Raw genomic sequence first — 23,413 nt, 5'->3', positions numbered from 1 at the left:
TCCCAGCATTTGGGATAAGTGCCAGGTCCTAAGAAGAGAAGGCGGCTGCGTCCAGCCAAAGTCAAACAATGCAAAAACAAAGAATCCGAACAATGAGCAGTGAAGAATTGGAACAATCTAAGGATTTTATAAACATGGAGCAAGAAAAGTCGTGTGGAAGACAGTGAGCGGTCAAAGGACACATAAACTCCCGGAGACAACAATGCAAACTCATATGTGACGAGAATTTTGATAACTTAAAGGAAACAGAACAATTGACTAAAGCCCGGAGGTAGAACCACCCTCCAGGGATCAGCAGAAAACCAGAACAGCAGCTATCCATAAGACTACAGCTGCATGGTGACCCAAGGCGTCATGGCCACCAAGTTGCTCTAGCTTAAACCGGTATTGCAGGAGTTTATTTTTTATAATTGTGGTGATGCCGGATTCACTGACCATAATTATGTCACCTGTGAAAGACTTAGGAAATCCTGAAAACATGACCTGTTAGGGGGTCCTGAGGACTGGAATTGAGAAACACTGAGTTAGTGTTCACACCACGGTTGAAGGGTGGGTTCACACCACGATTTCACTCTACGGCTACTGGATCCGGTGAGGAGAGCGAAAATCGGGCGCTCCGGTATCCCAACCAGACCCGGCCCGTATCTAATTAATTTCAATGAGCCAGCCGGTGTCAAACGGTCACTCCGGTCGGCACATTTTTGCCCCATATACGGTTTTCTGACCGGACCTAAAACAGCGGCATACCACTGTTTTAGGTCCGGTCAGAAAACCGGATACGGGGCAAAAATGTGCAAACCGGAGTCACTGCTTGACTCTGGTCGGTTCACTAAAATGAATTTGACAAGAGCCAGGTCCGGCTGGGATACGGGAGCGCCTGGTTTTCGCTCCTCCAACCGAATCTGGCAGCCTTAGGCTAGGTTTCCACTGCAGTTTTTGAGCCAAAGTCAGAAGTGGATCCATAAGGGAGGAGAAGTATAAGTCCTTCCTTTATATGTCCTATTCCTTTTGAATACACTTCTGGTTTTGGCTCAAAAACTGCAGTGGCTGTATTCCAAAAACTGCCAGAAAAAAAAATAAAGTGGAAACCTAGCCATAGAGTGAAATTGTGGCGTGAACCCACCGTGATTCATAATATGGTGTCTGTACCTATCTCTGCTTGCTGGTCTCACATTCTCATATTTTTATGTGATCTTTGCTCTAGATGTTGATTTCTAACAGCATACCAAATGACTCCTGTCTCAGGTATTCCCAGCATGCAGTGCGGCCAAGACACTACCTCACTAGTCAGGTGATGACAGGGAGCCTGTTCTGCTTCAATGGTTGGAGTGACCACAGGGAATTTGCAACAGCTGGAGGCACCCTGATTAGAAAGCACTGGTCTTTTGCACTGAATTCAGCTTGTTTGTGGTTCAATGGGTGGGGCGGCTGATGTGGGGGAGGGGGAAAAGTGGAATTATGGGATTTGTAGTAAAAGAGAAAACTCCAACAGGTAAAAGCCAGCTCACAAAAAGAAAGCCACAGCTTTATGGTAATCTCACAACAAAGCCATTTAACCCAAAGACAAGTGTTAAGCATGTCCATTACTGTCAGGCAGGTAAGTGCTAAATTCACCTTATGGTGGAGAACCCCTTTAACATAGATTTTATCAAAAGTTCTTAGAGCCACTATAGTTTTTTCTGTTGTTCTACACCTTCAAAGGACAAAACAAAAGTAACTTATTACCTTGTTTCCTATATTCACCCCTTATTCCACCAAGATTGTGAACTCCTAAGGTCAGGGCTCTCTTCTAAGGTATCTACAGAACACATATGGGGAGATGTAGCAAAACCTGTCCAGAGGAAAAATTCCCCAGTTGCCCATTGCAACCAATGAGCATGCTTCTTTCATTTTAAACAAGGCCTCTGCAAAATGAAAGAAGCGATCTGATTGGTTGCTATGGGCAACTGGGTAACTTTTCCTCTGGACAGGTAAACTTGATAAATCCCCCCCAAAAGTCTTCGATCAGATCTATAAACCAGACTTGGAGACCTCTGTTCCCTCATTATACTGGGTCAGGGAAGGAATAAGAAAAATGTTTTAATTGAAAACTTCACCCAATAAACGTACTAGACATGATTATGGATTTATTGTAAAAATGATCATTATGGGGACTCCCTAAAATATAAAAAACAGAAAACCTGGAGCAGCACGGTGAGTGAGGTGTTAACACTCTTCCCTTGCGGCGCTGAGGTCCTGAGACCAAGGGTGTGGAAAATTCTGCAGCACTTAGATTAACAGCTAAAGATTTAAATGCATCCACATACTGCGGAAAATTTTAGAGCCAAATCCACAAAAAAGTTGCCGTACAGTGTGGATTTGAAATCTGTAGTACCGTATATACTCGAGTATAAGCCGACCCGAATATAAGCCGAGGCCCCTAATTTCACCCCAGAAACCCAGGAAAAGTTATTGACTCGACTATAAGCCTAGGGTGGGAAATACATCACCCCCCCCATGTCATCATCCAGACCCCCGTCATCATCACCCCCTCATCATCACCCCGTCATCATCCCCCCCCCTTCATCATCACCGCCTGTCAATCCCTTTCAGTAGTCTTCAACCTGCGGACCTCCAGATGTTTCAAAACTACAACTCCCAGCATGCCCGGCCTTGACGACGACGCACAGGGACGTTCATGCGCAGGGACGTCCCTGTGCTTCGACGTCAAGGCAATGTCACTAGTCCAGGGCCGGGCCAGAAGCACGGAGAAGAGGCCCCCCCCCCTCTGGTGAAAATGGACAGGCCGGAACGACTAACCCTCCCCACCGGACGGTCCTTGCAGCATAGATGGCCCGGACCAGCTCACCCTTCCTTCCCACCAAGGGGAGGTGAGTAGAAAACTAAAGGGGGGTCTGGATGATGACGAAGGCCGCAGTGGTCTTCAACCTGCGGACCTCCAGATGTTTCAAAACTACAATTCCCAGCATGCCCAGACAGCCATCGGCAGGGAGAAGTGTGTAATGGTGTTCTTCACTCCCTGGCCCACAACAATTACTATCCTGCGGCCCAATAGACCTATATACCGTAGATAGATGTAGATCATTGACAGCTGGTGAGTGAAGTGAGGTGGGGGTCTTAGCACTGAGACCCGGACCAATCAAAACTTTTAACATACCTTTGTGACATTTAAGGGTGCGTTCCCACACGGTGTATGCGCAGCGTGTTTCACGCTGCACAAAATTTACGGCAGCAGCGGGAAATACGCTTCATATTCCTTGTTCACTATACACACAGGGCTGTGCGGCGGCAGCCCTATGTGTGCAGTGAGTTTTGGAGGCGGAGCCGCATATCACAGTCACGCCGGCGCACGGCCCCGCCTCCGAAACTCACTACACGCATAGGGCTGCCGTCGGAAAGCCCTGTGTGTATAGTGAGCAAGGAATACGCAGCGTATTTCCCGCTGCTGCCATATATTTTGCACAGCGTGAAATACGCTGCGTATACGCCAGGTGGGAACGCACCCTTAATAGGAACATTTTCCTGTTCTCTGCAGCATTGCAGAAAGCTCGCACTGTCAGGGTCAGGTATGTGAGGCCTAGGGGACCTGACAAGCTTCCTTTTTAAGATTTGCACCGTTTCTTCATCAAAATACAGATCAACACTGCAGATTGTGACTTACACACTGGGGAAGTGAGGAAAACCCATAATAAAAATATAAATTGATATACCGTATATACTCGAGTATAAGCCGTGCTGAAAACGCCCCCCTCGGCTTATATTCGAGTGAACTCTCCACTTGTCAATCCCTTTCAGTAGTCTTCAACCTGCGGACCTCCAGATGTTGCAAAACTACAACTCCCAGCATGCCCGGCCTTGACGCACAGGGACGTTGATGCGCAGGGACGTCCCTGTGCGTCGACGTCAAGGCAATGTCACTAGTCCAGGGCCGGGCCCGAAGCACGGAGAAGTGGCCCCCCCGGTGGAAAATGGATGGCTTATACTCGAGTATATACGGTATATCAATTTATATTTTTATTATGATTTTCCTCACTTCCCCAGTGTGTAAGTTACAATCTGCAGTGTTGTTTAGTGTTGAGCGGCATAGGCCATATTCGAATTCGCGAATATTCGCGAATATATGGACGAATATTCGTCATATATTCGCGAACATTCGCATAGTCGTAATATTCTCGTTTTATTTTTGCATATGCGAAAATATACGAACATTCGCGTATGCGTAAATTAGCATATACAAAATTAGCACAAGCAAAAATTCGTATATGCGAAAATTAGCATATGTTAATTTACGTATATGCGAAAATGCGCATATGCAAATTTTCACATACGCGAAAATTCGCACACCAGTCTCACACGGTAGTATTAGAGCCTTCTTTACACCACACAAGCTGGAAGCAGAGAGGGATGATCACTGTGATGTGTACTGTGAAAAAAAAAACAAAAACAAAAAAAACGAATATTCGTAATTACGAATATATAGTGCTATATTAGCGAATATATAGTGCTATATTCGCATTGCGAATATTCGTGAGCAACACTAGTGATGACCATGTCTGACAAGTGTCATTACAGATCAATGTTGCTGCAATTGGAACATGTTCAGATCCCATCACATCCCATGACCAGTTCTGTGATCAGAAGAGAGTGTGGAGGAGATGGGATTCTCTAGATATCTTCAGGAGATGTATACGGCTTGGTCTGGCAGGAGCTGGGTTGACCTCAAGGTTATGCCATAATAGACATAAGCGCAGGAGGCCTCCTCAATAGAAGTATTAGCTAGGTAGGTTGACACAAGCCAGGGCCGGACACAAGGTACACTGCACTTCCTGATTCACTTAACAAAAATATAACCAAATTACTCAATGGCCAGGAGAGAGGAAGAGCAAAGATGTCTTATTGAGCAGGAACACGAGAACTCAACTGGTCTGGGCCATTTATTGTCTATTTCTTTAATAAAAATAAAAATAAAAAATAATAATAATAAATAAATACAACCCCAAAACAATACAAAAAAAATGATTATTAGAAAACGGAGGTTTACATCAAATTGCCCCCTACTAGTGTGGGGGTGGGTACAGTTCCCAAATGGTTAAAACAGTTCCACAATACAGCCACATTATTTATTTCCAATATTGTGATATTCTCCCTGGTCCAAAACCGCATACGGGTCAAAACTGAGCCGACCGGAGTCACCGTTTGACTCCGGTCCGGTCATTAAAGTAAATGGAGTCACGGGCTGATCGGGCTGGGGTACGGGAGCACCCGGTTTGCCCCTCCCCCCGCCAGATCCGGCACCCGTATGTAAAAAACGTGGTGTGAATGCACCCTTAACAAAGGTTCTAGAGCTAGGTAGGATAGGGAGAAGGACAATCCTCAAAAAAGCTTTTAGGGTAAGGTCACATATAGCCTATACGCAGCATATTTCACGCTGCGCAAAATCCTCTGCACAGTGAGGAATACGCTGTGTATTCTCCTATGAGCAGACACACAGGGCTACCCGCGGCAGGTTTGGAGGCGGGGACAGCGCGCCGATCTGACTGTGACGAGTGTCCCCACCTCCAATTCTTACTGCGCACACAGGATTGTCACGGGCAGCCCTGTGTGTCTGCTCATAGAAGAAAATGCAGCAATTTCCTGCTGACCTGCAGATTTTGAAATACGCTTAGCATGAGGACCCTACCCTTAAAGGGGTACTCTGGTGACAAACTATTGTTTTCAAATCAAAGAATGTTAAACAGATTTGTAAATGACTTCTATTGAAAAATCTTAATCCTTCCATAATTTATCAGCTGCTGTATGCTCCAGAGGAAGGTGAGTTGTTCTTTTCTGTCTGAACACAGTGCTCTCTGCTGACACCTCTGTCCATGTCAGGAACTGTCTGGAGGAGGAGAGGTTTGCTATGGAGATTTGCTCCAACTAGGGACAGTTCCTGGCATAGACAGAGGTGTCAGCAGAGAGAACTGTGGTCAGACAGAAAAGAACAACTCACCTCCCTCTGGAGCATACAGCAGCTGATAAGTACTGGAAAGATTAAGATTTTTTAACAGAAGTAATTTACAAATCTGTTCAACTTTCTGGAGCCCATTTATATGAAAAAAAAAAAATAATAGTTTTCCACCGGAGTACCCCTTTTAAGTTCATTTTGGCAGCAGTGATTTTAGGACTATACACCAAATGTTTTTATTTCTTTATTTTGCACTGAAGTGATTATACATTTCTACACACAGATAATAGTAATAACTTCCACCAATCCTCCTATGGAGTTACCCCTCATCACATGTATTAATCTTATTCCCAATCACAGTACATGGGGTATCTCCTGGTATTAACACATTTTCCTGGAAACTATTATTTAGAATAATAATTCACATTCTCCTCTGAGACTGAACTGGGGATTGTACACATTGTTCAGTCTACGCGGCGGCCACCGCCTCCTGATCAGGTCCCGATGTCAATTCAGGGAATGGTGAATGAGCTAAAAGTCCCAGCGCAGTTTCCCTCTTTATAAAGTTCAGTAACTGGAAGCTTTATGGTTGATGTTTCCCCAACAATATTTCTGGAAAAAAAACTTTCATCATCTGCCAACTACGGAACCCGACCTTCAAAAGTCTGGGGTTTATACTTCTGCAGAGCATGACTTCATGACCAGAGAAAGCCCTGTCTAGATGCTGAACAAGCAGGGAATGCTGGGAGAATTCACCTCTGCAGGACAGTGAGCGCTGCTCTGGAGTATAATACAGGATGCAACTCAGGATCAGTACAGGATAAGTAATGTAATGAATGTACACAGTGACCTCACCAGCAGAATAGTGAGTACAGCTCTGGAGTATAATACAGGATATAACTCAGGATCAGTACAGGATAAGTAATGTAATGTATGTACACAGTGACTCCACCAGCAGAATAGTGAGTACAGCTCTGGTGTATAATACAGGATATAACTCAGGATCAGTACAGGATAAGTAATGTAATGTATGTACACAGTGACTCCACCAGCAGAATAGTGAGTACAGCTCTGGTGTATAATACAGGATATAACTCAGGATCAGTACAGGATAAGTAATGTAATGTATGTACACAGTGACCTCACCAGCAGAATAGTGAGTGCAGCTCTGCAATATAATACAGGATATAACTCAGGATCAGTACAGGATAAGTAATGTAATGTATGTACACAGTGACCTCACCGGCAGAATAGTGAGTGCAGCTCTGCAATATAATACAGGATATAACTCAGGATCAGTACAGGATAAGTAATGTAATGTATGTAACACATTAACCCCACCAGCAGAATAGTGAGTACATATCTGGAGTATAATACAGGATATAACTCAGGATCAGTACAGGATAAGTAATGTAATGTATGTACACAGTGACCTCACCAGCAGAATAGTGAGTACAGCTCTGGAGTATAATACAGGATATAACTCAGGATCAGTACAGGATAAGTAACGTAATGTATGTACACAGTGACCCCACCAGCAGAATAGTGAGTACAGCTCCGGAGTATAATACAGGATATAACTCAGGATCAGTACAGGATAAGTAATGTAATGTATGTACACAGTGACCTCACCAGCAGAATAGTGAGTGCAGCTCTGCAATATAATACAGGATATAACTTAGGATCAGTACTGATAAGTAGTTTTGGTGTTAATTCAGCGTGATTTTCACGAAAATTTTGCGCAAAAAAAAAATTAAATTCCTCTAACATTCCCATATACAGCAATGTTTGCAGCACAGGATTTTAGTTTCCTTATTATATTTGGCTCAGGAGGTCTGGGTCTGTAGTGATCACAAGACATGATTTACACCTTTATGTTGCCTCATGACCTCGTTTTTTGTGTCAGTAATATCCTGCGCTCATTGACATCTCGCTGCATCACTGCTACATAAGGACCATTATTACTTATGGGATTTCTAACAGCTCCTCAAGGCTCAACAGCTGCAAATAAAATTCAGCTCTTATTACAACCCCTGGCAAAAAAGATGGACACCCCACACTTAGAGGGGGATTACTGGCTTTTTATTTTTATTTTGCATGCACAAATACACAAATCCCAGGTATAATACAGAGAGCGCTGGTGCAAGGATTTTTAACACAGTAGGTGAAAATAATTTTGCCGCCCCTTCACCCCGCCCAATGGCTCTGCCCTTTGACACGCCCCACCTTACTACTGGGGTGACACACTGTAACAAACCTCCTCCTCATATCATCACCTTACTACTGGGGTGACACACTGTAACAAACCTCCTCCTCATGTAATCTCCTTACTACTGGGGTGACACACTGTAACAAACCTCCTCCCCATGTAATCTCCTTACTACTGAGGTGACACACTGTAACAAACCCCCTCCTCATGTAATCTCCTTACTACTGGGGTGACACACTGTAACAAACCTCCTCCTCATATCATCACCTTACTACTGTGGTGACACACTGTAACAAACCCCCTCCTCATGTAATCTCCTTACTACTGGGGTGACACACTGTAACAAACCTCCTCCTCACATCATCACCTTACTACTGGGGTGACACACTGTAACAAACCCCCTCCTCATTTAATCTCCTTACTACTGGGGTGACACACTGTAACAAACCCCCTCCTCATTTAATCTCCTTACTACTGGGGTGACACACTGTAACAAACCTCCTCCTCATATCATCACCTTACTACTGGGGTGACACACTGTAACAAACCCCCTCCTCATTTAATCTCCTTACTACTGGGGTGACATACTGTAACAAACCCCGTCCTCATGTAATCTCCTTACTACTGGGGTGACACACTGTAACAAACCTCCTCCTCATGTAATCTCCTTACTACTGGGGTGACACACTGTAACAAACCCCCTCCTCATTTAATCTCCTTACTACTGGGGTGACACACTGTAACAAACCTCCTCCTCATGTAATCTCCTTACTACTGGGGTGACACACTGTAACAAACCCCCTCCTCATGTAATCTCCTTACTACTGGGGTGACACACTGTAACAAACCCCCTCCTCATGTAATCTCCTTACTACTGGGGTGACACACTGTAACAAACCTCCTCCTCATTTAATCTCCTTACTACTGGGGTGACACACTGTAACAAACCCCCTCCTCATTTAATCTCCTTACTACTGGGGTGACATACTGGAACAAACCCCGTCCTCATGTAATCTCCTTACTACTGGGGTGACACACTGTAACAAACCCCCTCCTCATGTAATCTCCTTACTACTGGGGTGACACACTGTAACAAACCCCCTCCTCATGTAATCTCCTTACTACTGGGGTGACACAAGCTAATAATAAAATAATTTTCTGTTGTCTGAGGGACGTGTCATGGAGTCGACTGTAACTATTAGGCACTGTTCTGGGTCATATCTGAAATATGTGGATTTGCTATGAAGCAAGAATGGCAGTGACCTCCACTTAGTGTGGGGAGGCCAGGATTTTTGAATATGTTGTAGATTAAGACCTTACAGTGTTGGCACTCACAAAATGAAACAAAAATGTAGCCAGCACCTAGCCCAATACACGGGTGCACGCTGCTGTGGTTGGCACTAGTGTTGAGCGGCATAGGCCATATTCGAATTCGCGAATATTCGCATATTCATAATATTCTCGTTTTATTTTCGCATACACGAAAATTCGCGCATGCGAAAATTGTCATGCGAAAATTGTCATATACAAAATTAACATATGCGAAAATTCGCGTATGCGAAAATTAGCATATGCGAATTTTCGCACACCAATCTCACATAGTAGTATTAGAGCCTTCTTTACATCACACAAGCTGGAAGCAGAGAGGGATGATCACTGTGATGTGTACTGTGAAAAAAAAAAAAAAAAAAAAAATATTCGTAATTACGAATATATAGCGCTATATTCGCGAAATTCGCGAATAATATTCGAATTGCGAATATTCGCGAGCAACACTAGTTGGCACTCAGTTGCACCACAGATGGACGGGCCCAGGAAGGTAATGGAAGGGCCCCATGGGATGGCCCCCCCATCCCCCCCCCCCTTTTTCTCTAAACAATGGGAGACAGGGTTATAAAAAAAAATGAAAAAAGGGTAATGAAGAAAGCTAAGGGTATAAAGAGTTCACATTGTTATTAACTTGTACTTGGAGTCTCCTATTATAGGTTGTTGTTGTTGCTGGGCAGAAGAAGAAGAGATGCGGATTGGCTATCTAGGCCACGGCGGGAAAATATAGGTCTATTTAAGAAAAGTCAAAGAAGATTTACCTGAAGAATTAGCAGCGGCCCGTCCCTCCCTCCCTGTCACGGTCTGTTTGTTGAGGGGGTCACCAGTTGGGTGGACATATATATATATTCAAGATGAGTGGGGTATGTCACCGGGTGGACAGCTTTGGTGAAAGAGTTGCACTAGTGGTTTAATTTGGTTGATGGTTTTATCGGTTAATTATTATTATGAATTATTTATGGTTATTTAATGGTTATTTATTAATAAAGTTATTTAATTAAAGTTATTTAATTAATTACCCTCAATAAACGGCCGTGTTTTTATTTAATGGGCGGTGTGTTTGTGGGGGGTGTTGGGGGGTGTTGGGGGGTCCCTATCCCATGATGCAGGAATAAAATAGTGCCCCCTGCCTTTTCTTTTTTAATATTATACAAGCTCTTCAGGTCTGCAGTAAGACTTTTCTTTTCCCCCATTTATATATATTTGCCATGTGACATTCATAAATGCACACAGGGGTCATGGCTTCTGTAATTATAGAATCTATGATGGGCATGATGGATCAGTTATGAACAGGTCTGTGAATCAATCCTCTGCCATTATGTTATAAAGCCGGAGGAGACAACAATGTGTGGTGTCCCAGCACCAAAGGCTGCCCTGTGGGCTTCGGACTTCCTCAGGCAGACCTGTGGCACAGGTGTTGCCCCCCCCCCCCCCCCCCTAAAGGACTGGTTATTATTGTTATATTTAAGCACTTTATCAAATGGTTAATATATTTTCATAAGTACTGGTTTATGTGTCATTTATATATGTCCATATAGGAGAAGATAGAGAGTACGGCACTGCCGCGCACCTTAATCTTGTAGCGGACTGTAGTGATGTGAATTGGGTCTACACCTGGGCACTGTAGATAGTAACAAATGTCCGTGCTCTATCCTTGGAAAATAAGGTGCAATAATCCAATGATAAAAAGAAAACTGAGGAGGCACTGGAACTGCAGTTACTCAGAGTTTATTCCATCAGGTCATGGATGCAACTGTGGCCGACGGGCCGTTTCTCGCTCACATGCGCTTAATCATGGCCAACGGCCATGATTAAGCGCATGTGAGTGAGAAACGGCCCGTTGGCCACAGTTGTATCTATGTCTCCTCAGTTTTCTTTTTATCATTGGATTATTTATATATGTGTTATACCTTTAAGAGTGGAGCAGTGTAAGCACATGTGTCCCTGCCTGCCATTGGGAACCCCTAAATTTTGTAGTATATAGAGTAGTGGGGGAGGAGTTTCCCCCGGTCTAGTTCTAGTGCGCAGCCTGAGCACAAGTGTGGTAAAGAAGTGAGCTGTATGTGGGGAAGCCAGGGAAGGAAGGGAAGGGAAGTCCAGAACAAATCTATTCTTAAGTCTTATCCAGCCATTCTGCAAGGATCCCCATACAGAGGAAATTCAAGCCTGGCAGAGAAAGTCCCAGGACCTTGTCAGAACCCTAGCAACCTGGAACAATCTCCAGTCTCATATCAAGTCAGTATAAATCAGTTGGGTCAAAAGACCATAAGTGCCGGCAAGGCAACAGGGCTCCCAAGGGGTTAAACCGCATCCTCTCCACTCTGCACCATACTGTTGGTGTAAGAACATCTGCCCCCTGCTCAGTAAAGACTGTTATCCGTAACCTGACGTTGTGTATTTCTTTACTCCCCGTGTCTGGCCCAGGAGAAGCTGTCTCCAACCTCGGACCATGTATAGGCTAACGGTGCCCTGGCATCACAAAGTGATCTGGTATTCCTTGCACCAAACAATGTGTTGTTAGTAGAAATGTAGACAGAACACCCTGAAAACTATCCCTGTGATATCTTACAGAGGTCCTAAATAGAACTTTCATCCCTTTACTAAGAAGCAGAATTAAATGAATGTCTTTTGATTCATATGTAAAGAATAAATTAATATAATAGTTCCATGGTCTGACCTCATGGGCCCATTTCTTCTAAATTTCCCTATAACATGATATCAGAGCTATGAATTGAAGTGGTTTACAGTTACTTTATAGCCAGGTAGTCACTGAAAGGTCTCCGGCTTTGATCCAAAACTGAAATACCCGGATTACTTAGTGTTAAACCACTCTAAGAATTTGCACTTCGATTGGTCATCCACACAGGGACATGCAGCCAAATACAACAAGACCAGAAATGTGGCAGGCTGTGCTCTATTTTTATACTCTGAACTTCAATAGCTTATGCAGATACACCGTGCCAAAGAAAGCTTTGTGTTCAAACTCGGAGTGGAGGCCTGCGTACTAATGAAAGCATAACTGTCCAGGCTCCACTGCTGAACCAAAGTATGGACAGAAGGACACCACCATAACCAGCTAACCAGCTAGCCAGGCATAATAGGAAAAGAGAGCTGACCAGCTAGTCAGGCCTAATAGGACAACGAGAGTTGACTGGCTAACCAGGCCTGATAGGACGAAGTATAGAGCTGACCAGCTATCCAGGCCTGAGGATAAGAGTTGACAAGCTAGCCAGGGCTAATAGTAGAAGGAGAGTTTACCAATTAGCCTGGCCATATAGTAGAAGGAGAGTTTACCAACTAGCCTGGCCATATAGTAGAAGGAGAGTTTACCAACTAGCCTGGCCATATAGTAGAAGGAGAGTTTACCAACTAGCCTGGCCATATAGGAGGAGGAGAAGAGTTGACCAGCTAGCCAGGCCCCATAGATGGAAGTGAAGAGCTGACCAGCTAGCCAGGCCTGATAGAAGAAAGAGGAGAGCTGACCACTACGCCAGGCTTTATAGGGGTAGGAGGAAGAAGAAAGCTGACCAGCTAGTCAGGCCTGATAGGAGGAGGAGAGCTGACCAATTAGAAGGAGCCTAATAGAACAAGGAGAGCTGTCCAGCTAGCCAGGCCTGACAGGGAGAAGAGAGCTAGCCAGGCCTGATAGGAGGAAGAGAGCTAGCCAGCTAGCCAGGCCTGAGAGGAGGAAGAGAGCTAGCCAGGCCTGATAGGAGGAAGAGAGCTAGCCAGCTAGCCAGGCCTGAGAGGAGGAAGAGAGCTAGCCAGCTAGCCAGGCCTGAGAGGAGGAAGAGAGCTAGCCAGCTAGCCAGGCCTGAGAGGAGGAAGAGAGCTAGCCAGGCCTGATAGGAGGAAGAGAGCTAGCCAGCTAGCCAGGCCTGAGAGGAGGAAGAGAGCTAGCCAGGCCTGATAGGAGGAAGAGAGCTAGCCAGCTAGCCAGGCCTGAGAGGAGGAAGAGAGCTAGCCAGCTAGCCAGGCCTGATAATAGATGAGATATGAGATAGAGGTGACCATGTAGGCAGAACTGGAGAAGATGCAGAAGGGAAGAGTTGACCAGCTAGTCAGAGAAATATAATATATTTGTATATTCATTCCATACAATTCATTTTACATTTATTAAAAAAAACAACATTAAATAACATAGGCTTTACCCTATTCTGCATTTATAGTGCTGTCACATCATCATCTGTAATAAGCAATCATAATATTTAGGAAGCACCTACAACTTTGGCAGCACTTTACAATTTTGAGGGTACAAATAAAGACAAATATGAGACATTATAATGTTATAGAAGAGGAGTGAGGAACGGGGTTGAGACAAAAGGCAGAAAGTGTTTTATTGATACAATGATCCAGCCATGTTGTATAAATGGGGTAGATGACATAAGTGTGGGTAAACCAGTCACCAATGTGTAAAGTGCATAGAGTGTAGGAGAACACTGCCTATTGATAGTGGGGGAACATTTGATAATGGAGGAGAACAATTAGAGAATGCTTTACGCCTTATTGAACAGAAGGAATACAATGGATCAATACTCATAATACTCTTACTGGAAACCCCATGACCACTACTATTAAGGGACTGGAAGTGATCCCGCTGCTTTCTCTCTGGGTTTTAGTAACTCTGTCTGTGAATAATCTTTATGGTCGTGAACAAGGATCAGCTCACATTTGGTCATCTTTTCCCAAAGCACAGATAAAGTGTAGCAGAGGTTATGCTCCGGATGCTCCTACTCTTACTTTTGGAGGTTTCCAGAGCCAAATTATAATACCACACACAACCTGTAGAGAGGTGTGGTGCTTTTTTTTTTATTTATTTTTTTTTGGAAGCAATGAGCTCTGTTGTTTTATTGCTAGATATTAAGGTGTCTTAACTACATGCGTACTGCAATATTCTTTATGTTCACATGAATTTGTGTAGCCACATAATAAAAAAAAGAACAGAAAAGACAGTGACGAGCAGAGGATTTCTAGGTGCACTAGCTTCCAAATCCAGAGTTCCCAAGGTCAAGTTCAGACCACGGAATTTCTGCTTAGGGTGGGTTCACACTACGTTTTGATGATACAGCCACCGTATTCGGCTGGGGGAGTGAAAACCGGGCGCTTCAGTATCCCAGCTGGACCCGGCCCCGATTTAATTCATTTGAATGAGCCAACTCCAGTCGACTTATTTTTGCCCCATATCCGGTTTTCTGACCGAACCTAAAACAGTGGTATACAGGGGGTCAGGGCCAGGGTGATCGAATCATCAAAACGTGATGGGAACCCACCCTTAAAAATTATGCTTGGAAAATCCATTGCTGTCAATAGGAAACCTCACACTATGGAATTTTAGCAGCCAGAGCTACCCTCACAATTCTGCTGGTGGAGTCATTGTGTACATGTGGTAATGGGGTGTGATGCAAAGGGCAGATGGAATTACCCTAGGGGCAGATGGCATTAACCCCTTGTATTCGTGACGCCAGGGCGTGGTTTATCCTCAATACCACCCAAAGGTATACTGCTGGATCCTGGGCTAGGCACGAGGGCAATAATGACTCCAACGCCAAGTTACGGACAACGGTAGCTTTACTGAGGTTAGACAGGTGGAAAAGTCTATACAGATCAGCCAGGGCCCAAGGAGGTGACCAGTGACTCAGAGACCTCAAGGGCTTGCTGAGACTTGTAGTAGATGGGGTCAATTTAATGCAGGCCACGTTGACTTGACAAATGATGACTGTGACTGAATTTGCGATATTTCACGAATATATGGATGAATTCGTCCTATGTTCTCGAAATTTGCATATTCGTTATGTTTGTTCACTTTTTTTTTTCCAAGCGAAAATTCGTAATGAAATTCGCATTTTGCGATATTTCACGAATATATGGATGAATTCGTCCTATGTTCTCGAAATTCGCATATTCGCTATGTTTGTTCTCTTTTTTTCCAAGCGAAAATTCGTAATGAAAATTGCATAGTGCGCATGCGCAATTATATCTCACCTAAAAGAAGGGAGGGATCAGTATCCGGTTTGGAAGTGCCGATATTTGCATAAATATTTGCATAAATATTCGCATAAATATTTGCATAAAAAAACAATATACAAATATATATCACTGTATTATAAATATTCGCAAGATCGAGAAGTGGCGATATTCGCGGTAAAAATTTGCATTTAGAATATTCGCGCTCAACACTACTGATGACTGACAATACTGTGACTGTGGCTTACTTGCAGGTTTGTAGCTTGTGGCTGCAGACTGGATTTGAGGCCACCTTTGACTCTGGACACACACTTAGGCATGACTTGACTAGACCTCAGCAGGAAGCAAGAGAGAGATGTGGTGGCCCAGTACGGGATGGTGTTTCCCCGTACTTCTCCTGCCCTGTCAGGCAGAGTCTCTCCATGTTCCCCTTTATTTATTATCCCCTGTGTATATTTATTTATATAGCGCCTACAGATTCCGCAGCGCTTACAATTATGGGGTACATAAGTTGTGATTTTAATAATGTACTGTTTCTTTAATTGTTATACCATTTAATTGTTACCCAGGATGCACTAGTGACCAGGTGACCCCCAGAGTGACCTATGGGCTCTTTGCACAGCCCCCTATATAACCAAGGGAGGGGCTGCAATCTCTCTCTTAGTTCCTGAAGTCCAGTGCAGTCGTCTCAGTGTCTGTGTCCGGAGCATTGGAGGCCTCAAGCCTAAAGTCTGCAGCCACCTGTCAATTGCAATTAAGCCAAAGTCATCTAATAGTCAGTCATCAATCAGTCAAGTCCACTTTAATATTCACCGTGGCCTGCACCAAAGTCTGTCTAACTACTGCAAGTCCCAGCAAGCCGTCGAGGTCCCCCTGTGTCACTGGTCACCTCCTTGGGATATTGGCTGTACTGCATAGACTGTATCACCTGTCTACCCTCAATAAAGCTACTGTTGTCCGTAACTTGGCGTCAGTGTCTTCAATGCCCCCGTGCCTAACCTAAGACCAGCGGTATTACCTTCGGGTGGTTAAGGCTAAACCACGCCCTGGCGTCATGACAAGAAGGGGTTAATAACATTTGCCCCTTGGGTTATAAAATCTACCCTGCACCTCATACCCCGACGCCACAGAGAGCAGAGGCTCCACCCAGGGCTTTTATGGTTGAGGTTCTGGGGGGATCCCATTGGTCACCCTTAAGTCATCTGGTCACTGATACCTCCTGGATAACAATCACATGACAACTGATGTACATGAGGGGGACAGATGCAAGGGGGGGCCCAGGGGACACTGAAGGGAGGCTGCTTAACAGAGCAGCAAGAGTACAGGGTAACACCTCCGGTACTGGGCGACCACATACATATATTACATTATCCTCTACTGATCCTTAAAGGGGTACTCCGGCTATAAACATAGGATAGGGGATAAGATGTTTGAACGCGGGGGTCCCACCGCTGGCGCGGCACCCCGGTCATCCGTGCACGGAATGAACTACAGTCGCCACGCTCCCTCCATTCATGTCTATGGGAGGAGGCGTGACGGCCAACCAACGTACCAACCGTCACGCCCCCTGCCATAGACATGAATGGAGGGGGCGTGGCTTGATGTCACGAACACAGAAGCTCTAAGCTTCCGTGTTCCAAACGCCACCGCTACAGGGCCGGAGATTGCAGGGGGTACCCAGCGGCGGGACCCCCGCGATCAGACATCTTATCCCCTATCCTTAGGATAGGGATAAGATGTTTATCACCGGAGTACCCCTTTAAGGATCAGTAGAGGATAATGTAATATATGTACACAATGACTCCTCCAACAGAATAGTGAGGGCAGCTCTGCTGCTAAAATTCCATAGTGTGCGGAATCCTATTGACAGTAATGACATTTCCAAGCGTAATTTCTAAGGGTGAGTTCACACTACGTTTTGATGATACAGTCACTGGATTCCCCGGCCCCGATCTCCTTCATTTGAATGAGCCAACCGGAGTCATATTGTGACTCTGGTCGGCTCATTTTTGCCATGGCAACATGTTCGTGGCGTCACGCCATGGCTCCTCCATTCATGTCTATGGGAGGGTTGTGATGGTTGGTACGTTGGTTAGCCATCACACCTCCTCCCATAGACATAAATGGAAGGGGGGTGGCACCTGTAGTCACCAGTCAGCTGGCACGGAGCAGAGTTCATTCCGTGCACGGATGACATGGATGCTGTCTCGGAGATCACGGGGACCCCATCGGCGGGACCCCCATGATCAGACATCTTATCCCCTATCCTTCGTGTGGTAGTGGGGTGAGATGAGGGCACATGTTGTTACCCCCGGGGCAGATGGCATTAACCCCTTGTATTTGTGACACCAGTGCGTGGTTTAGCCTATAACCACCTGAAGGTATACCGCTGGATCCTGGGCTAGGCACGGGGGCAATAAAGACTCAGACGACAAGTTACGGACACCGGTAGCTTTGCTGAGGGTAGACAGATGGTAAAGTCTATACAGTTCAGCCAGGGCCCAAGGAGGTGACAGGTGACGCAGAGACCTTAAGGGCTTGCTGGGACTTGTAGTAGGGCTGGACAACTGAATGCAGACCAGATGACAGATGACAGGGACTGACTTGACTTCACTCATAAAGCTGTGACTTTATCTTACAGGACTTTGATGCCTCCACACACACTAGGCGATTGCACTGGACCTCAGCAGGAAGAAAGAGCTAAGAGCCAAGAGAGAGAAGCTCCACCCAGGGCTTATATGGGGGAGACTAGCAGGGAGTCCATAGGTCACTCTTGGGATCACCTGGTCACTGGTACCTCCTGAGTAACAATCACATGACATATCACATGACATAACTCTTAAAGATACAACACATTTTATAATACAATACACTGCAGAACATATGTACAGGGGGAACAGGTGCAAGGGACCCTGGGGACACTGAAGGAGGCTGCCGGACAGGACAGCAAGGGTACGAGCCAACATCTCCTGTACTGGGCAACCAAATCGGGCTAGGGGATAAGATGTTTTTCACTAGTGTGTATTATACTCCAAAACTACACTCACTATTCTGCTGGTGGAGTCACTATGTACAAACATTACATTTCTGATCCTGTACTGATCCTGAGTTACATCCTGTAGTTCTTCTATTTAAAAATGTGCAAACTAGTAAATACCACATTTTTAAAACAATTATAATAAATAATAATGTTAATAATCATACCATAACAAAACACCCTGTAACCCAAGTATTATACTTTACTATTCTGCTGGTGGAGTCACTGTGTACATACATTATATTACTTATCCTGTACTGATCCTGAGTTATATCCTGTATTATACTCCAGAGCTGTACTCACTATTCTGCTGGTGAGATCACTATGTACATACATTATATTACTTATCCTGTACTGATCCTGAGTTATATCCTGTATTATACCCCAGAGCTGCACTCACTATTCTGCTGGTGGAGTCACTGTGTACATACATTATATTACTTATCCTGTACTGATCCTGAGTTATATCCTGTATTATACCCCAGAGCTGCACTCACTATTCTGCTGGTGAGGTCACTATGTACATACATTACATTACTTATCCTGTACTGATCCTGAGTTATATCCTGTATTATACTGAAGAGCTGTACTCACTATTCTGCTGGTGAGGTCACTATGTACATACATTACATTACTTATCCTGTACTGATCCTGAGTTATATCCTGTATTATACCCCAGAGCTGCACTCACTATTCTGCTGGTGAGGTCACTATGTACATACATTACATTACTTATCCTGTACTGATCCTGAGTTATATCCTGTATTATACTCCAGAGCTGTACTCACTATTCTGCTGGTCGATTCACTGTGTACATACATTACATTACTTATCCTGTACTGATCCCGAGTTATATCCTGTATTATACTCCAGAGCTGTACTCACTATTCTGCTGGTGGAGTCACTGTGTACATACATTACATTACTTATCCTGTACTGATCCTGAGTTATATCCTGTATTATACTCCAGAGCTGTACTCACTATTCTGCTGGTCGATTCACTGTGTACATACATTACATTACTTATCCTGTACTGATCCTGAGTTATATCCTGTATTATACTCCAGAGCTGTACTCACTATTCTGCTGGTCGATTCACTGTGTACATACATTACATTACTTATCCTGTACTGATCCTGAGTTATATTCTGTATTATACTCCAGAGCTGTACTCACTATTCTGCTGGTGGAGTCACTGTGTACATACATTACATTACTTATCCTGTACTGATCCTGAGTTATATCCTGTATTATACTCCAGAGCTGTACTCACTATTCTGCTGGTCGATTCACTGTGTACATACATTACATTACTTATCCTGTACTGATATACATAAAGGAAATAAACACAATAAAGGAGGAGAGGATATTTAAAAGGAGAAAGCTACCAAAGGAAGACATAGTTATCTATTAGAGGGGCAAAGGTTTCTGCAGTAATATCGGGAAGTATTACTTTACTGAGAGAGTAGTGGATGCATGGAATAGCCTTCCTGCAGAAGTGGTCGCTACAAATACAGTGAAGGCGTTTAAGCATGCATGGGATAGGCATAAGGCTATCCTTCATATAAGATAGGGCCAGGGACTATTCATGTTATTCGGGATATTGGGCAGACATGATGGGCCTTATCTGCCGACACATTCTATGTTTCTATGTTTACAGGGATAACATTTTACCCATACACAGTGACAGTCGCAGCTCAGCTACAGGTAAATCCACTCTGCACAGATATAACAGAATACGTGACTCTCACCCGCACATATTATGACTGGTGGATGACTTTGTTATGGGAATCTAATAGTTTTCCACACTTTTGCACTTACCATGACTGCAGGAGGCGGGAGCTGGAACATGGCAGAGCCATCAGCGGCCGAGGAGCTGGAGTAATAAGTCATGGCTGGATCACCTGAAGTCAAACAAACCCCATGAGAACCAGTCACAAATGTACAGAAATCCAGACACACAATCCAGAGACAACAGACACAGAGAAAGTTCATGGGCCATAAACAATGTGGCCCCCACATTCATCTCCAGCCGACTTATACTGACCTAGGATGGAGCCGACTATGGAATAAACCTCCGGAGCAGCCAGGGAGACAGTGACTCTCATGCGGGGAGATCGGATCCCACATCAGACTCAACAGCAGAGGAAATACTATTAAACCTGAAGAGGTTTCCTTCCTTCCTCAGTGTCTGACTCGCCTTCCCTCTCCTAAAATCCAGAGAGGGAAGAGGCACAGGGAGAACAAGTAAGAGCCAAGATGATGGGCGTTGTAGTCCACCAAACCCATACAGTGGTCCCTCAACATACGATGGTAATCCGTTTCAAACGGACCATCGTTTGTTGATACCATCGTATGATGAGGGATCCGTGCAATGTAAAGTATAGGACAGTGGTCTACAACCTGCGGACCTCCAGATGTTGCAAAACTACAACACCCAGCATGCCCGGACAGCCAACGGCTGTCCGGGCATGCTGGGTGTTGTAGTTTTTCAACATCTGGAGGTCTGCCGGTTGAAGATCACTGTTAGAGGAAGTTGTACTCATCTGTCCGCGCCGCTCCGGACCGTCACCGCTCGTCACCGCTGCCCGGGATGTCGCCCTCCATCGCTGTCGCTGCGTCCCTGGGGTGTCCCAGACGCTCCAGCAAGGCCTCTGCTTCCCCGGCATCCGCGCGCTCTGTCGCCCCCATCACGTCGCTACGCACGCCGCTCCTATTGAATGACGGGAAGGCGTGTGCAGCGACGTCGATGGAGAGCGCCGACAATGCAGGGGATCCCGAAGAGGACGCGCCAGAGCCCCGAGGACAGGTAACAGACATCACCGGTCCACATGGGGCACCGTAAACAGCTATCCGGTGGGGGCAGAAGCAGTCTGCGCTGCCGGATAGCCGTTTATGCAATGGCCCCGACATAAAAAAGCATCGTATGTTGATGCTGCCTCTGAGAGGCCATCGTATGTTGAAATGATCGTATTTCGGGGCCATCGTAGGTCGAGGGGTCACTGTATATGAGAATTAAAGGGACAGTCCTAATGTAATATACAATTTCTCACATAAACGAATGACATTGATAAATCAGAGGTCATGACTTCTGTGAGGCTAAAGATATTTGAGATGAAGTTATGATGGAGCATACATAAAGAGTATGTCATCTTTAATGAACGTGGGGCTAAATGGGACAGCTGCTTGGGCCTCCAGAAATGACTGAGCGCAGGGCAGCTGCTCCATTTGCACAACTTTGAGGACATCCCTGTGTGTATATAATGTATACAACAGTAGAGAAAATAGTAAATAACTTTTTAAAATCTTTTTCCAACTTTGTGACTGTAGTTTTGGTAAATTTTTTGAATAATAGATGATGGATCTGGGAATTCTATTACACATGAGGATAAAGGTCTTTCACATAATATTATATGCACATCTGTGGTCTGAGGCCTTTTTATATAGATTTTTCCTAGTCTTCTGAGCTTTCACAGCTAAGAAACAAGAAAAACCCTTGTGATGGTGACTAGGGGTGTTCACCAGCTTTCCCCAGACCCTGAATGGTATCAATCACTTTTATAATCTCGTACTGATCTGCCTGTGTAGGTGCCAGTCATTTGTGCACTTTTTTGGTTTGAGGTGTCTTACATGAGTGCACCATATGTAAAAAGCGAAGTGGGCATGATTTATTGTGTGGCTTCCCTGGCATACTGATTTTCACTTCATGTATGATGTTGCACAGTTTTGCATACAAACTACCCCATCACGGACAACACACAGCTAGCTGCACCATGCTGGCTTTACGCTGCACAACACATGTATCACTCCATGGGTCGGGTGCAAAGCGCCCAGCTTATGAAGTGTAAGGTAGTAAGTAATGCATAGAACCACAGGCAAAGCTTTGGATGCATGCATTTTATGCTTCCTGCACAGCCAGACAAGAGTTAAGTAGCTATGCTGTGCACACCTACTTAACTCTTTTGGAAACAGACAGTAAGCAACAATCTATACAGATTACTGGTTAATGTATACAGTGTGGAGTAATCTCTTACCTCTAACCCCTCCAGCTCCTGTCTTTAATTTCAACTGTACTACTTCCCTCTAGTGACCATCACTAGAGGGTTACAGTGCAGGAGAAGATTACAGACAGGAGTGAGGAGATGCAAAGGATAGCCTGTGTTCACAAATTGCATTTTAAAATGCCTTTTCTTTTTTGTCATAACAAGAGAGGTTGAAAATGTAATGTGTGAACACAGCCTTCCTGCACTTTGTGGACGCTCTCCCTTTGCTGTGCTAGGGCAGGTGCAAAAAGAGTCCAAAATGTTATTCTTGTTTTTTTTTTTTGTCTTTCAGATACGTGTGGCCAACATGGGATGTGAGGGTGTTTTATTGTACATAGAACATTTTTTTCCTTGTGGCTTTATTTTGAAAACACTTTACATCACCAGGGGTATCGGGAAGAGACGAATAGGTGGTAGAAGGCTGGGATTATTTAGGTTGGGGAGGGCCAATAAAATTGCTCTGGCCACCCTGGTAATGCCAGGCTGCTCTTGTTTGTTTTATATCTGCCTGGTTATGAAAAATAGGGGGTAACTCGCACTTTTTCATTTTAAAAAGCGTGAGGACCCAATTTCACTTAACCAGACAGATACAAAACAAGCAAAGCAGCCCAGCATTACCAGGGTGTCAAGGGCCATTTATTTCTGCCCTCCCCAGCTTAAATAATGCCAGACAGGGCTCATCTCGATACCCCTAGATACAGCGGGGTAATAAGTTTAAAGTTATTAGATAATCTGTATATGGGAAAGGAAACCTATCCCGCCTAACTAATCAGCAGGTTCCATAATCACCACTACAGGGAATTACAGGGTATATTTTCAGGGGGTACTCAGGATATAACAACATGACTGGTCTCAGTATACGCAAGGGTATGCATACCAGCTGTACATGT

The 23,413-nt window shown here is 44.7% G+C and overlaps 1 protein-coding gene across 1 annotated transcript in view; it reads right to left on the bottom strand.

The window, feature by feature from the left end:
* Positions 1-20,607, bottom strand: part of ETS1 (ETS proto-oncogene 1, transcription factor) — a 137,370-nt gene extending 116,763 nt beyond the window's left edge. The window contains 2 exon segments of the mRNA XM_056544306.1: positions 20,302-20,384; positions 20,528-20,607. Of these exon segments, the coding sequence (XP_056400281.1) occupies positions 20,302-20,384; positions 20,528-20,588 (144 nt within the window). The 5' untranslated portion in view covers positions 20,589-20,607.
* Positions 20,608-23,413: the final 2,806 nt, after the last annotated feature.

Source organism: Hyla sarda, chromosome 10, assembly GCF_029499605.1.
Source record: "Hyla sarda isolate aHylSar1 chromosome 10, aHylSar1.hap1, whole genome shotgun sequence".
Classification (NCBI taxonomy): Eukaryota; Metazoa; Chordata; class Amphibia; order Anura; family Hylidae; genus Hyla; species Hyla sarda.
Note: the sequence above shows the minus strand (reverse complement) of the source record. Positions and strands in the feature narration are given on the sequence as shown.